The sequence below is a fragment of the Microtus ochrogaster genome (assembly GCF_000317375.1).
Source record: "Microtus ochrogaster isolate Prairie Vole_2 chromosome 14 unlocalized genomic scaffold, MicOch1.0 chr14_random_3, whole genome shotgun sequence".
Taxonomy (NCBI): Eukaryota; Metazoa; Chordata; class Mammalia; order Rodentia; family Cricetidae; genus Microtus; species Microtus ochrogaster.
Genome location: NW_004949098.1, coordinates 13,000,473 through 13,016,219, shown reverse-complemented (window position 1 = coordinate 13,016,219; position 15,747 = coordinate 13,000,473). Strand labels below are relative to the sequence as shown.

The 15,747-nt window shown below is 41.3% G+C and overlaps 1 protein-coding gene across 2 annotated transcripts in view; it reads right to left on the bottom strand.

The window, feature by feature from the left end:
- Window positions 1-15,747, bottom strand: part of Smyd1 (SET and MYND domain containing 1) — a 54,175-nt gene that overhangs the window by 10,856 nt on the left and 27,572 nt on the right. The window contains exons 4-5 of one of the 2 annotated variants that reach the window (XM_005364769.3): window positions 15,432-15,562; window positions 13,331-13,369 (exon numbers count right to left, since the gene is read on the bottom strand). In XM_005364769.3, coding sequence (XP_005364826.1) covers window positions 13,331-13,369; window positions 15,432-15,562 — 170 coding nt within the window. The remainder of the gene's footprint in view (window positions 1-13,330; window positions 13,370-15,431; window positions 15,563-15,747) is intronic. The other variant, XM_005364770.2, reaches the window with a different exon arrangement.

Below are 15,747 nucleotides of genomic sequence, written 5' to 3'. Positions count from 1 at the left end.
GGAGGAGGAGAAGATGGAGGAGGAGAAGATGGAGGAGGAGAAGATGGTGGAGGAGAAGATGGAGGAGGAGATGTAGCAGTGGCAAGACTTGAAAGTTCGGGTCTCAACTGTGTTCCTGAAGTCTCACTGTTGGGCAGGGATTCTTGGTCACTACCTCCCAGAAAGAGTGTCAGGCACCATGAGAAAAGCAAGATCCCAGCACCCCAGAGAGATTCAGAGGCACCCCCTTCCATGTCTTCTGAGAAGATAAACAGAGAAGTAACTGCTGAGGGGCAGGGACAGGCAGGCCCAGGTATCTGTGGTGACTACTTAAGGTTCCAAAGCCTTCCCCATAAATGGAGGACATGTGATTATGTGGGTGGCTGGGTGGAGTGTAGCTCAGAAGAAGAGTGCTCGCTAAGCACGCATGAACCCTGAGTTGGCTCCCAGCACTAAAGTCAGGGGGAGAGAGAGACAGAGAGAATGAATGTGTATGAAAACAATGGGATGGAGCCTTGGAAAACCTGAATGCGCTCTCCTCTAGCTCCTTTGTTCCCTTTGAAAGGGGCAGGAAGAAAGGGTAGGGGCACTATTCATACTCTGTCCTATAAGAGACAGTTAAACTCCATGTTGTTGAAAGGAGTCTGCATGCATATATTACTGATAACACTAGTTCTTTTGTTCCGAGGTAACAGCTATCTATACACGCAGCCAAGACGCCCACTTAGCAGTAACACGATCAACACTGGCACACTAACTAGACCCAGTATGTCATAAAGTGCCTTGGCCCAAACATCCACCAAATGATGTCAGAGTGCAGGGAATGATAAGCAGAGAGGCCCAGATGCTGTCAGAGACTTGACTGACCGCTGCCCTGAGGGCAGACTGAGCTCCTCCAGAGGGACTGCCTGTCTGTGCGTCTCCCACCCACACTATACTCTCCTGGCAGAGGTCACGGCTGAAGATGCAGTCTGCTGCCTTGGCAGACCATTGGTTGTGTGGACAGAGCACAGTTTAAATGTTAATTCCTCATGGTGCCAGGCAGCTGGAGCTCTAGCATTCCAGGAACACTTTCCCGCTTTGCTCCCTAAGAGCTGTAACTAAAATGATAGGAGACAAGTGGGGAGGGAGACCACGTGACCCTCATGGCTCTGCTGAAAATCCTGGTGTTTCCAAGCCGTGGAGGCCTCTCATCACAAAAAAAAGGGTGCTGATATGAGAAATGAAAGTTTTTTCCCTCAAGATCCCAGAGTGCTAGGGGGATAAAGCCAAGATTAGAATTCAGGAACCCTCTGTGCACTTCAGACCCAGCTGCCTCCTGGGTCTTTCAGACTGACAGCTGCCTCCTGGGTCTGTGACACATGGGCAAGGGCCTTGTTTTTAGGGCTCCACTAATATCCTAAGATGTGGTAATTCAGTCACTCCTGGGTCAGAGAGGACAGCAGATGACTGGTGCCCTAGTAAAATAGGACGGCAAACTAGAAGCCTTCTTCTGCTGAGTAATATATCCCCAGTCTTATTCTGTGTTTTGGGCATGACATGTCTGAGGGACTATGTGTTCCCCACTAGACCCTTTTACAGAGCTGGCCACCATAGCGGCGTAACATGATCCAGTGTGGTTCAGGGGTAGATTGGTTGGGTCTTTCAGAAACTGATTCCCACGCAAGACCTCGGGTCTCTCAGACTAGAAACAGTATGGAGTGAAGAAGGTCAAAGGCACAGTGGGCATGGCAGTGCAGGTTGCCATCCCAGCCCTCGGGAAGAGCATGAGTTTGAGGCCATCCTGGGCTACCCAGGAAGCTGGGGCCAGCCTGGATTATGCAGCAAGACCCTGTATCAAGAAAGAAAAAAAAGAGAGGTGTTGGGGACAGGGAAGAAAAGGAAGAGGAGAAAAAGAAGGAAGACAAGAAGAAGAAGGGAGAAAAGGAGGAGGAAGGCACAGGAAGGGAGGAAAAAGAAAGTTTCCAAAAATGAATTAACTTTATGCCACTTCAATATGACAATATGCCTATAGTCTCAGCCACTCCAAAGACAGAGGCAGGAAGTTCAAGGCCTGCCGGAATGACAGAATTCAAGTCAAGACTTGGGTAGATTAGTGATGGATGGTTTTGATTAAAAAAAAAATAGAGATGGGGCTGGGGATGTATCTCAGGAGGAGACTGATTGTCTAACAGCTAAGGTCTTTGGTTCAATCCCTTGGTTGGAAAGGAATAAAAGAAAGAGTAGAGGTGAGAGAGGGAAAGAGGGGATACATAGATCCCCAGGCTATTTTACACTTCAGGTGCTTCTCAATACATAGCAGGGTATGCCCCCAATAAATCCATGATAGGCTGAAAGTATTATAAGCATGTATTTAATAATCTAATGTTCTTAGCTTTGCCTGCCTTAACTGTGCTCAGAACACATCCAACAGGCCGTAGTCAGGAAAATCAACTAGCACACGGTGTTCTATGATGAAGGGATGAACGTCTCCCATAGTTTGCTTATCGCTATACTGAAGGTGAGAAACATCATAGTCATATCCCTATGTGTTTGTTATCACCATTAAACATAAAAGCTGTTAAGTCAAACTGTCTTATGTTAGGAACTATCTATATTCAGAATCATAAATTGAGAAATGAAGAGTGGCTAAAACAATCACAGAAGGAGCCAAAAATTGAAAACTTAGCGGGCCTCTTTCCTCCACCAAGCTTCCTCAGGAAAGTCTAATTCACCCTGAGCTGCAAACCCCTTTCATCTCCAATACCCTACAGTTTTATAGAGGAGCTAACCTAACTGCAAGCCAACAACTCATCCAAGTGCTTCTTGTAGACATTAGGAACACAGCCAGAGCCAAGGAGGCTTAGAATCAGGGAGATCCTGAGAGTTGATTTTGTTGTTGTTTATGTTGCTATTTTTTGTTTTGTTTGTTTTGAAACAAGGTCTTATGTAGTCCAGGCTGTCTCAAGCTCATCTTGTACCCAAGGATGACTTGGAACTCCTGATTCCCCTGCCTTAATACCCAAGTGCTCAATTACCTGCTTTTACCTTCACACTACCAGACCTGGACACAGTGAGAGCTGCCCAAAGTCACAAGCAGTACACACAGACACAGATGAACCAACCACACCTGCCTCTCACATCAAAGCTCAAACTTTGGAATACAAAATTCTGTTTAAATCCAGAGACTGCTTGAAGGGTTTTTAAACCCAGCCCAAGCAAAAGACCTATGTGATCATCATTTTTAAAAAAGATCCAGGGGACATGGAATTTGAGATAGCCTAAATTTTTGTTTCCAGGCCATGGACACTCAAAATAGCTCCAGAATAAGCTATTTCTTGTTCCTTTTAAGAGGAGAGCTATGGTTTTTATTGAATTAATAATTATGGTGCCACAACATGAGATTCTAGAATGATCCACTTTTTACCAGAGGAATCACCTAAATGAAAGCCTGGTACAGGCATGGATCCATTGAATCCAAACTATCTGCTATTGCTTCCAACCTGCATCCATCTTAGGCTTAAAAGCCATAGTATAGTAAAAACAAACTAGGTTCATTCCCTGCTTATGATTAAATCTATTTCTCATTGATTGGGCTATGATTCACTGGTCGCCCTAACTACGAATGGTTTTGTACTGCCTGTTCCAGGAAACAGCAACCATGGTTTTGTTTCAAATATTTATTTACTTATTATATATACAGTCCTGCCTGTATGTATGCCTACAGGTCAGAAGCAGGCACCAGATCTCATTATAGATGGTTGTGAGTCACCATGTGGTTGCTGAGAATTGTACACGGGACCTTTGGAAGAGCATTCAGTGCTCTTAACCTCTGAGCCATCTCTCCAGCTCCATGTCTTTGTTTCAAACAGTTGTAACGACCATCTTATAACTCTATCTTTGTTTCAAAAGGTTGTTATAACTATTTATAGTCATGACTACCTTACTCTGATTACCTTGTCACAACCACCTTACAATCATGTCTTTTGTTTTAAAAGGTTGTTAGGATCAACTTATTATGCTTACATTCTGCTCCTGTAACCCTGCATGTTTTCTCCCACTTGGAAATCCCCTGAGTATAAACAAGCATTTCTCACATCCAATACCAGTCTCCCAAATCCTGTCTTAGGGGAGGCAGACAGCCTGTGTACACAAATATAAAAGCTTGTTTTAACAAATTGCTTGCTAAAATTAATTTGGTCATGGTGGTTTGGGTCAGTGGTCTTTATTTTCAAAGCTCTGGGATTACCAACTTCGTCAGATCAATTGTTAGTGAGTTCTTAGATGGATGTGGGGGTGGGGTGGATTCTGGACCTCACTTGATTTGGTAAGCGATCCGTTTTGTTTACTTTGAGCTGGTTAGCAAGGAGTCTACTTTGTTTTTGTTTGTTTGCTTGCTTCCTTTGTTTTGTTTGTTTGTTTTTTGAGACAGGGCTTCTGTGTGAAGCTTTGGAGCTTGTCCTGGCACTCACTCTGTAGACCAGGCTGGACTCAAACTCACAGAGATCCATATGCCTCCAAAGTGCATTAAAGGTGTGTGTCACCACCACCAGACTAAAAATCCTACTTTGAAAGACCAGTTTTTGGTCTGCTTTCTAAGTATTTGATTAAAGTATCTAGTTTGTTTGCTTGCTTTGAAAGTCTAAGCGTTTGGTTTTGTCTGTTTGCTTGCTTGCATTTGGATCTCTGCAGCATTTTGGATGCTGACTCTTTTGCTGGTTTTCAGTATTTTGTTCTCTTTTGGAATCTCAAAGGCATTCTGGGTTTTGTTTTGTTAGACTTGTTTTCATTGGCTTTGAAATGTTTTGATTTATTATTTTTCGGCCTTTGTCTCCCGACACTCCTCAAATTTACAGTTCTGAGTTTCTTTGCTGTTTCTCCTGTAACCTTTACCAAGATTTAGCTAAGGAATTTTATGAACACTTAACCGATAAAGATGCCACAGACATGAGGTACTTGTTCCCTCCCCCAAAACCGGTGATATCAAGGGTAATGCCCTAGGATGCACAATAACCTATGAGTGCCCTTTCCTGAGTTAAAGGACCCAAGAACGGTCTTGGCTCACCCAGGAAGACACATCATGAAGGACTGGCCACCCAGTCTTGAGCCCCTCACTTTTCTGAAAACATGTGGTATCCTGAGACCCAGTGGGATAAGGTCTCAAGGTTAAGTACTGAGGAAGTCAATTTCAAAAGCAGCAAGACTGACCGAAAACACATATTATCTACCTAGCATGGACAGGCAATTTTTTAAGGAGAAAAACAACGTGTGTGTGTGTGTGTGTGTGTGTGTGTGTGTGTGTGTGTGTGTGTGTAAAACTATGGGGAACAAGATTTCCATTTTTGGAGGAAATGTTTACTGCCAGGTACTGTAGTTTTGTATGTGTTCATTACTAACTTGCCACTATTTGGAAAATGGGGAGCGCTGAAGGTAGCCTACACATTTGTGTCTTAGTTACTGTGCTATTGCTGTGAAGAGGTCCATGACCAAAGCAACATGTAAAGTAGACATTTGGTTGGGAGCTTGCTTAGAGTTTCAGAAGCAGAGTGCATGGTGGCAGGCAGGCATGGTGGCTGGAGAAGTAGCTAAGAACTCACATCTGATCCACAAATTGCAGGCAAAGAGAGACAAAACTGGGCCTAGGATGGGCTTTTGAAGCCTCAAAGTCTACCCCCATGCCACACCCCCTCAAACAAGGCCACACCTCTTAATCCTTTTCAAGCAGTTCTGCGAACTGGAACCCAAACATTCTAATATGTGGTTATTGGGGGCCAGTCTCGTTCAAACAACATTCAAACACTAATTTACTACCTCTAAAGTGGTTTATTTTGCATGCTTGACGAAGTCCTAGGCAATGAAGTTTACAAAAAAAATCAGTCATCCTGCTTTCACTAACACAAAATATTTGTCAAAAAATAACATTGGTAATTCATAATAAAAAATGTCTTCAAAAACTCCACATGTGAGTTAAAATAGATGCAAAAATTAAACATTGTTTTAGGTTTTATATCAAAACCAAGGGTCTACTCTAGAGTAGATGTCTCCTCTCCTCTTTCTCTTCTGGCCTTCCTGTCTCCTGCCTGTCTTACACTTCTCCCCACCCCACACCCCCAGAGCAGCTTTTTCCTTTTAATTCTCATGTTCACTAATAAGTGTCTTTACTATACAAACCAGTCCTAACATTCCTGTTAGCCTTAAAGACAAAAATCTCGGTTTACCCTTGGTCAGGGTTCCTATAGCTGAAGGGAACTCCCGGGGTGTCAGATGATCAACTGAAGCTCTGTCTGGTCTCCTTAGCATCCATCATTCCTGGGGTCAAGCATCCTGGTGAGTCTCCCTGTCTGTTAAACACGGGTTCTGTTGTTCTAACAAGAAACCCACTAAATGTTCCTAGACTCACCACTGCTCTGCTCCTGGGTCAAGTGGATTTCTGGGGAATTCCTTCATACAGCCTGATTCCCTTCATAGCAGGGCTGGCAGATAGAAAGATGGTCCAGAGGCACTCATATCTCTGTCTGACTGTCAGACTGCCGAAGAGTGGACCTGAAGGGATGGGAGTTTCTCTGGGGAGGGAGCAGGCCACAAAAGGAATTTGTCTCTCTGAGAGAGATTTCACGCAGTTCTAACAACGTACAGGATGAGACTAAAAACCAGATGACCAGGGCAGAGCCGCACCTTTTCCAGGCCTGCTTGGATGCGTGTATTCCTGTCCCTCTTGTTAAACTTTGATCTTCACGACCTTAAAGATGGACTCGAGGCATTTGTGTGATCTCTTTGTTCTCCTCTCCCCAACTTCCCAATGGGACCTGAATGAAATAAATCCTTTTCCACTTTCCACTTTTGTGTCTTTTAATTGGCATCTAGTGGAAGGGTGGCCAGACTTGACTGGGCACAAGCTATGACCTCCAAGTCACCTGCTAGAAAGCAGTCTGGGACACAATAAAAACAAAACGAAAACACTAGTCCCTCAGATTTTTAAAAGAGGGAGAGAGAACATTAAAACTACATGACTTGATCTCTTGTATTACTAAGACTTTCTCACATCTTTGAGGAAATAAACTTTTTTTTTCTAAATTGGGAGCATCTGCTGTCAGGTAATTGTGCCGTGAATCTATCTATGATAATTATTTTTGTATATTTTTTGTTGTCCTCATGTGATATTTGTTAAAAAAAATTTTAACAGATTGTGGACATTTCACATCTCTTTTTGAATTCATTATTGTTATATGCTAAAATTTTTTTGGCATGCCCAATTAAAGCTCAAGTATCTATTAAATTGAAATATTATGATCATATATTAAGGCCTCATAAATATATACTATTTATAAATATGAATACTCTAAACATCTTACAATCTATTAAAATGATATTTTTAGGAATATTAAATGTTTCCTAAACCTTTACTGATATGTACATAGATTTTTTATAAGGATTTCCTTCCAAAATAGATTCCAAATCTATATACCTAAAATATACATACATTTTTATCCCACTCATATAATTTGTAACATAAAGTTCATATGATTTCTTCAAAATATTTTTAAAGAATCGTTAAATGTAATTTTTTATTACAGTTGGACTATATATAAATTACTAAGCATATGTTTACTAAAGATCTCTATGCTGCTTCCTTTTCATAATGAGAGTTAAAGAAAATATAATCCCAACAAGCAGTATTATTGAAAATCTTGGTTTATTAAAATATATCTTGTGTTTCTTTCGGGAATTCACCAAGGCCAGCTGGCCGGAGTCTGAAAAAGCATGGGATAAAACCGGACTTGCTGAACATAGCGGACAATGAGGACTACTGAGAACTCAAGAACAATGGCAATGGGTTTTTGATCCTACTGCACGTGCTGGCTTTGGGGGGGCCTGGGCAGTTTGGATGCTCAACTTACTAAACCTGGATGGAGGTGGGCAGTCCTTGGACTTCCCACAGGTCAGGGAACCCTGATGGTTCTTCAAGCTGATGAGGGAGGGGAACTTGATCGGGGGAGGGGGAGGGAAATGGGAGGCGGTGGCGGGGAGGAGGCAGAAATCCTCAATAAATAAATTAAAAAATAAAAAAATATATATCTTGTGTATGGTTACTTATATAGACTATCTGTCTCTACACAGCTATGACTGCCTTATTTTTACATAATGTACTTACTGCCACTCTGGCTTATAAGTACATGCGCAGATAAACTAACGTTGTTAACTTGGCTGAGGTTCATTTTGTCTCATAGTCAAACTAAATCTTAAGAAACAGAATAATGATAAAAGACAAAGTGTGTATTTAATCAAAATGACCACATAGGTAAAAGAAACAAAGAAGACAAATGGCCCTAAATCTTTCTTTGGGACAATTAGCATGAATTTTTAAATTTAAAAAAAATTTAAATCTGGGCAGGAGAGATGACTCAGCAGTGAAAGAGTACTGGTTGCTTTTCCAGAGGACCTGGGTTCAACACCCCACACTCATGTGGCTGGTCAAGACTCTCTATAACCCAGTCCTGAGATCTGCTGCCCTCACCTGTACTCCATGGGCACTGTCTGCACATGGCACATAGACACACACACAGGCAAAACATCCATATACATAAAAATAATAAATAAATAAAAACTTTAAATCTGCATTTTAGACTACATAATCAAACAAATAAAACCATACTAATCTGTCCAAGATATTATCTCTTTGATCCTAATCCCAATTCAGGTTCTGCTCAAATATATAAATTAACTTAGAATATGCTTTTTTTTTCCTAGTAAACAATTGACTTCCCTTGAGATATTAAACTCTTTATTCCAAAGATTAAGAGGACAACTTATGTCTATGCTTTTAGATATTTTTCTATGTGTGTCTGTATTTACATGTATATATGAATACAACCATATTTTTGACCATCACAGACTCTTTAAAAACAAATTCATAAACAAGCAGGTTTTTCAAGATCCTTATTTTAGCGAGGGCTATGAAAGGAAAAAAAATCCTTAAATTTTTTTTATTTAAAAACCTACTTTAGGGCAGGAGAGATGGCTCAAAGGTTAAGAGCACTCACTGACTGCTCTTCCAAAGGTCCTGAGTTCAATTCCCAGCAACCACATGGTGGCTCACACTATCTGTAGTGAGATCTGGCGCCCTCTTCTGGCAGGCATGCATGCATTCAGAACACTGTATACATAATAAATAAACAAACCTTTTAAAAAATGCTACTTTATGATTTATCCAGACCTCCGAGAGTTTACAGATGACCTTAGTGTATTACATCATAATGACATGTTTAATAAATTACTCATCTCTGTTTTTTAGTTTAAAAAATAATAATGAAGTTATAAATGCCAAGCTTTCCCCTGGTCTAGATGCCATATCCTTCCAGTGCCCATAAACGCTAATGAAAAGTAAATACTTGTTCTAACAAAAAACATCTCAAGAACTTATAAGAAGTTCTTGAACAAATGTTCAAGAACTGCTCTTGCATTTATAAGAACTTGATTTTTATTAATTTAAATTTGGTTAAGAAAACAGTCAATGTACTTTCCCTGTGTTTGTAACTTTTAGATATCTAAGATTTCATGTTTTCTGTGTTTTAGATGCAGCCTTCTGAGCGTTCATTTAAAATTACCTCACGAAGACTGTTTCCTAGGTTCTGTAATAACAGTAATGTTAAGATTAAAGCATGCTGGAGAAGGCTGTTTTAAAATATAGTTGTGACTTAACTAGAAACAGTGTGAAGCTTATACAAGTTTTGAGATTTATTCAATTCCCTGAGATAAAATTAATGCTTGATTGTCTATGATATTCTCTCAAGGACTGATTTGTTCTTAATATCCTTTTTACTACAAAGATATTTAAAATCTGTGATTTAATTTGCTTTCCCACTTGACGAAAACCTTTGTTTTTGAATAGCCAGTCATTGCTCTGTATAGACGTAAAAGACGCGTCTGTGCAGAGAGCTAAGCCATTTAAGTAGTTCTAACTCACATAGTGATGATGAAACTTGTACTGATGGACAAATGTTTAAATCTGTTCATAAAATTGTGAGAGCCAGGCAGTTCAAGGCTTTCTCAGAGGCCCTGGTGAAAGAGCAGAAGGAATCTAGTCTGTGTCCTTGCCAAGGGCAGGCTTAGCAGGGTACAGTCTGGGGCTGGGCCAGAGCCTCAAAGAAGTTAGAGTTCCTATTCCTGGGAAGTTGGCTTTTCTCTCTGGAGAGACTGGAGCTATCAGTCCCAAGGCCACCGTGTGCTGGGTCCATGATGCCCTGGAGATACCCTGCGCTCCCTCGCGCAACACTGCTTGATCAGCTTTCTGCTGACTTTGCCCCACTGTATGATGGTTTGCTGCTGACTCTGTCCTATTTTTCTCCCACAAATTGTTTATAAAATTCTACACTTCTTAATAAACTTGCTTGGCATAAGACACAGCTTATGCAAGATCACCTGACCCGAGCTTTTCTATCTTCCTTATCTTCTCATCATCTGGTCCTCCCCATCAGGACCCTGCCACTGAGAAATGACATGTGGATCCAGGTCAATCAAATTTGATCTAGTAGATAAACAAATAATGCATAATATTGTAAAAAATAACTTTTGTAATATATGAAAGAATAAATTTTAAAAATTTAACTTTAATAACTAAAAATCAAAATTAGTTACAAAATCTTCCAAAAAACAAAAACCCAGATGAGTCTATCAGCTGAAAGAAAAAAGACATCGCATCAAAGGCTCCATTCTGATTAAAAGACCAGGACTATGTCCAGGAGTCAAGACGCTTTCCCATACCATCTGAGAAGCGCTGTGTGGTGTTCGTCTCCAATCCCGTTGACAAGCATGAATGCCAAGGCACTAAACATTCCTCTCACTTTTTATGTTTCTTATATATTTTTGTAATTAGTTGTTAAAAATTATTCATGGCATTCAGGTGGTGGCGGCACATGCCTTTAATCCAAGCACTCAGGAGGCAGAGGTAGGAGGATCTCTGTGAGTTCAAGACCAGCCTGGTCTACAAGAGCTAGTTCCAGGACACCCTGTCTCAAAAAAAAATTTGTTCACGACATCTATTATTCTACCTGATATATTTCTAAATGATAAAATGTTACTAAACATTGTGTTCTTTCATTTGATCATGCTTTTCCATGTGACTATTTGCTTACTCTAAACCCTACCTTATTCAAAATCAATGTTTAGAAATTCAAGTTTCCATTGTTTTTTTATAAATACATAAATATATATTCTCATTGTTAAGAATAAATTGAACAAAACAAAGCATCTAGTTTTTAAATTAAACTTTTGCCCCATTTATTCTAGCTAGAGATATCTGAAGATTTGAGTTGACTCTTCTTACCCGGATTAGACAAACAACATCAGTCTCTAGTAACAACACCCACGATGGTTTGCACCTTCAGTACTGATGTTTAGTGATTTGCTTTGTATTGAAAATGTCCTACACTACAATTAGCAAGATAAAAATTAATTAAACAATATTTACTTTTTACTAATAAAAGAGGAGGTAATCATTCTAAAGTCCCATTTCAAAACATTTAAATATAAGTAAGACAGTTCATGGGGTACAAATAACTGTAACTGCAGAGGGAACTATATTGTCAATCTCATTTAAATATGTAAATTGTGGTTATTTTAGAAATGTTTGTTTCATATGTTACTTTTACCCCATTTGACCAGACTGTGTTCTTGATTACTTAATTTTAGATATTGTCACCCTTTGTCGCATGCAAATGTTATGTCAGACACAGAAAATGCAAAAAAAAAATTCAGATCCAGATCACATTGGGCATTGCTTTGATGTGATCCAGGATGTGCTTTCTTAATGATCTTTGTCAGCTAATCCTCTCTCCTGACGACTTCTGTCCCACCTCTACTCAGCCCCATCTACATCAGATCCTAGAAATGAGCCTTCCTAGGTACAAGGGACCTTATAATATTTAATAAGTAATATGTGGCCCCCAAATGTACGAAATGTGGTGCTTGTCCAGAGGGCAACTGTGATGAAGACTCCTGAAATGCAGCTGTGCCTGCAGGAGTCATCGGCTGCTTAGAGTTTCCGGATTGTGGAGCTGTTGGGATGTTGCTGGTCCAGAGGCTAATTACCTCATCCAGGCTAGTTCTAGCCCTCCAGAGCAGCCAAGCCTTGCCCACCTCTGTGTCAGAACTAACATCTTATAACTTACAGATAGAAACTCTCTAGAATTTATTCGCTGGTGTAGGAGGACCTTCTGTTTATGTATTGCTTTCATTGGTTAATTAATAAAGAAACTGCTTGGCCTGATGGGTCAGAACTTAGGTAGGTGGAGTAGACAGAACAGAATGCTGGGAAAAGGGCAGACAGAGAGAGCCACCATGGAGCTGCCAGAGACAGACATGCCAAATCTTTCCCGGTAGGTCACTGCCATGTGGTAATATACAGATTAACAGAAATGGGTTAAATCAAGGTGTACGAATGAGCCAATAAAAGGTAAGAACTAATGGGCCAGGCAGTGTTTAAATGAATACAGTTTCTATGTGATTATTTTGGGGGATAAGCTAGCCGTGCGGGATGAACAAGAGGCCCCGCTCTCCCTGTAACAATTAGCTGAGCAGACTATTAGCTTCTATGAACCCAAAAGCCAAGAATGTCACTAGATAGCATCTTGGATGTAAAGAAAGACTTTCCCCATCTTACCATGGCTGCCTCTCTGCTGTACCTACCAATGTATTTTAAACTTGCCTTGGTGTATGATTTTCTTTGTTCTGTGAAACTATATAAAAAGAAAATAAAGTCTTCATGAAACTTCTACCATGTTGGAAAATGGAATTTAGAGTAACCTAAATGTTCACTCAAAATCATTCCAGAATAAGCTATCTCTTGTTTCCTTTTCCCCCAAGAGTTCAAAGTAAAATGTTACCTAGCCCACATATTCATAGTTTTGATCAACAAAAAGAATACTATGAATACATAGTTACCAAACTATCACAGTTCTGGGTGCTATTGACTTGGATGAAAAGCTGAGTCTACAGACAATTGCACAGTTCATTGATTGGTTAGTAATAGCCATTATTTCATGGTAAGCAGAGTTTAAGGAGAAAATAGAGTTTGGGGATAAAATGATGAACTAGAAAGTCCAACTTTGAGTAAAAATGAAGTCAGGAGTGAAAGGCTGGGAGTGGGGGAGAAAGCAAACAAAATAAAACAAAGGCAAGGCCAGTGGTAGGTGGGTGAGGATGACAGAGTGAATTCAAGTGCATGGAACATTGCCATTCAGTGAAGCCAAGACACTGCAGTGTAAGGCGTGACACATCATGACAACAGCCAAGGAGTTGGGAAGGGCTGGTCCCGGGAAGCCAGGCAAGTGAGGGAGATGGGTCAGAGAAACAGGGGTGTAGAAGACTGACCCACCTCATCTGCGTGTGAAACATGGATTTCACTGCCTCATGACTGAAAGACAAAAAGACACCCACAGGAAATCAATACCATCGGCTGCTCCATGACAGTCAGAAGAGCACACAGTATTCTGGGCTGATGCAATCAGCGTATTGACAATCATAATCAACTTCATCCCTCCCCTGGCAGGATGCTGCCTGGTACGGTGGAAAGCACACCGGAATAGGGTTACAGGGGATTATAGAGGGATTCACTGCTGAACAACTGACTTCTTTTCCCATGTCCTCCATGTTCCACTTAGAATCCAGTAATGAAGCAGTCACGAGATAACACACTTGAGAATAGACTGCTTGAAAATATAGGGATGCGGGCTGGAGAGATGGCTCAGAGATTAAGAGCATTGCCTGCTCTTCCAAAGGTCCTGAGTTCAATTCCCAGCAACCACATGGTGGCTCACAACCATCTGTAATGGGGTCTGGTGCCCTCTTCTGGCCTGCAGGCATACACACAGACAGAATATTGTATACATAATAAATAAATAAATAAATATTTAAAAAAATTTAGGGATGTTATTACTGTCCCACTGACAAGCATGATGGATGATCGTAGCCTTTTTGGATGACTCTCTTGGGAAGAGCTCTGAATTGCTTGTGTAGAACTTACATACTGTTGGGGTTGAAACTGGCCCCGCTAATACCATATCCAAGGTTATTTCCAGTATGGTAGACAGACAGGCAATGACTGTAATGATCTTTCTTGCACAAAAGTCAACAAACCCAGGGAACACATGGCCACTCACAATTAGTAGATGCAAAGAAGCTACAGTAGACACCAGAGATGCCCTGAAGTAGGGGTTCTAGGTTCCTAGATCTTTACAAGTGACAAGAGGGGCCTTGGGTAACTGGCACTTACAGAAGGGTCATCTTGAAGTTGTGCATGGCTAAGTATGATTCACTCTGCTAACCAGGCTAAACCTGAGCAACACACCCTCTAAGAAAAACTCCATGAGTTTAGGTGACAGAAAAACATAACACTCTAGAAAACATTATTCTCAGAGTCCGAAATAAGCTTTCCTAATCTTTGTCATCTTTCTCAATGGCTTTAGACACTATGGTCAGAAACAGGAAGAAAATAAGAAATCACAGTCTTGGCCATGTTGCCACTTCAACCTGATTCTCAACTGAGACCTAGAAATCACTGTCCCTGGCTTCAAGGAAGTTTCAGGGAGAAACCTGCCAATTAGTGACTCAGAGTTGGCTATGCTATAAGACACCATCTTTATGAGTAAAGGCAATGCATACTGCTCAGGCTTCATCCTCCAGATCTCCCCGGCCTGAGCCACGCACAATCAGGCCCTGGTTATTTATTGATCCCTCCTTTTGTGCTCCACTCCCAAGACCCAAGTGTCTGCCCACATGTCTTTGATCTGTGCCTTCCTGGGGTCAAAGGGCTGGACTGCATCACCTAGGTTCCTTTGCTCTTTGGCTTCTGGGTGGAGTTGGCAAAGAGGAGGAGAACACAGTTGGAGTTATCCCATAACCCCAGCCATGGTCAGCTTCTGTGCAGGCACCGTTGTATGGCACAGCTCAGCCAAAGGAACCGTATCATGGCTCAGACGTTCACTTGCTGTAGCAAGATCTTTCTGTGTCAGCCTGCTAAGTCTAGGAATGGTTTTAAGTGCTCAGCAATGAACCCCTTGCCAGTCCTTGGCTGATCCTTCCTAAACCCTGACCCCACACCAGTAAACTGTCCTTTCATTAAGCTCTGTTTGAGCCAACTATTTGAGTGTGTTTTCTAAGTTCTTGTGAGACCTTAGCTAGCATAGGATCCTTCATTGATGATTTGGCTCTAGGCAAATGATGCACGGTTCAAGTTTTAGAACAGTAGCTAATGGTTTATACCTCTAGGCAGCTTCAAAGATTCAGAATTGACCAGGCAGAATCCTTCGACACCCATCTCACTGCCTTCTTCTCCTCATAGCCTAGACTGAGACCCTGAGCTACTGGACATTGGATATCCATGGTAGTTCAAGTTCAAAAGTTTGACTTTGGTTGAAGTCAAGGGGAAAACTGTGTCCCATCCCCAAGGCACAAGCCCAGATAAAGGGGACACTCACTTGCCATTGTTGAAGATGACAGTGCAGTTGGGCCAGCAGTCGTGGTTCACCAGGCCCAGGTTGGGGAAGATGCCCACGCCCACTGCCTGTAGGCCTCTCTGGTCGCTGAGAGTGAAACCATTGCAGTTGATCTACGCAGGGAACAGGAGAAGAGTCAGTCAACAGACACGTATACAGTACAGAATAGTCAGTCAACAGACACGTATACAGTACAGAATAGTCAGTCAACAGACATGTATACAGTACAGAATAGTCAGTCAACAGACACATATACAGTACAGAATAGTCAGTAAACAGACACGTATACAGTACAGAA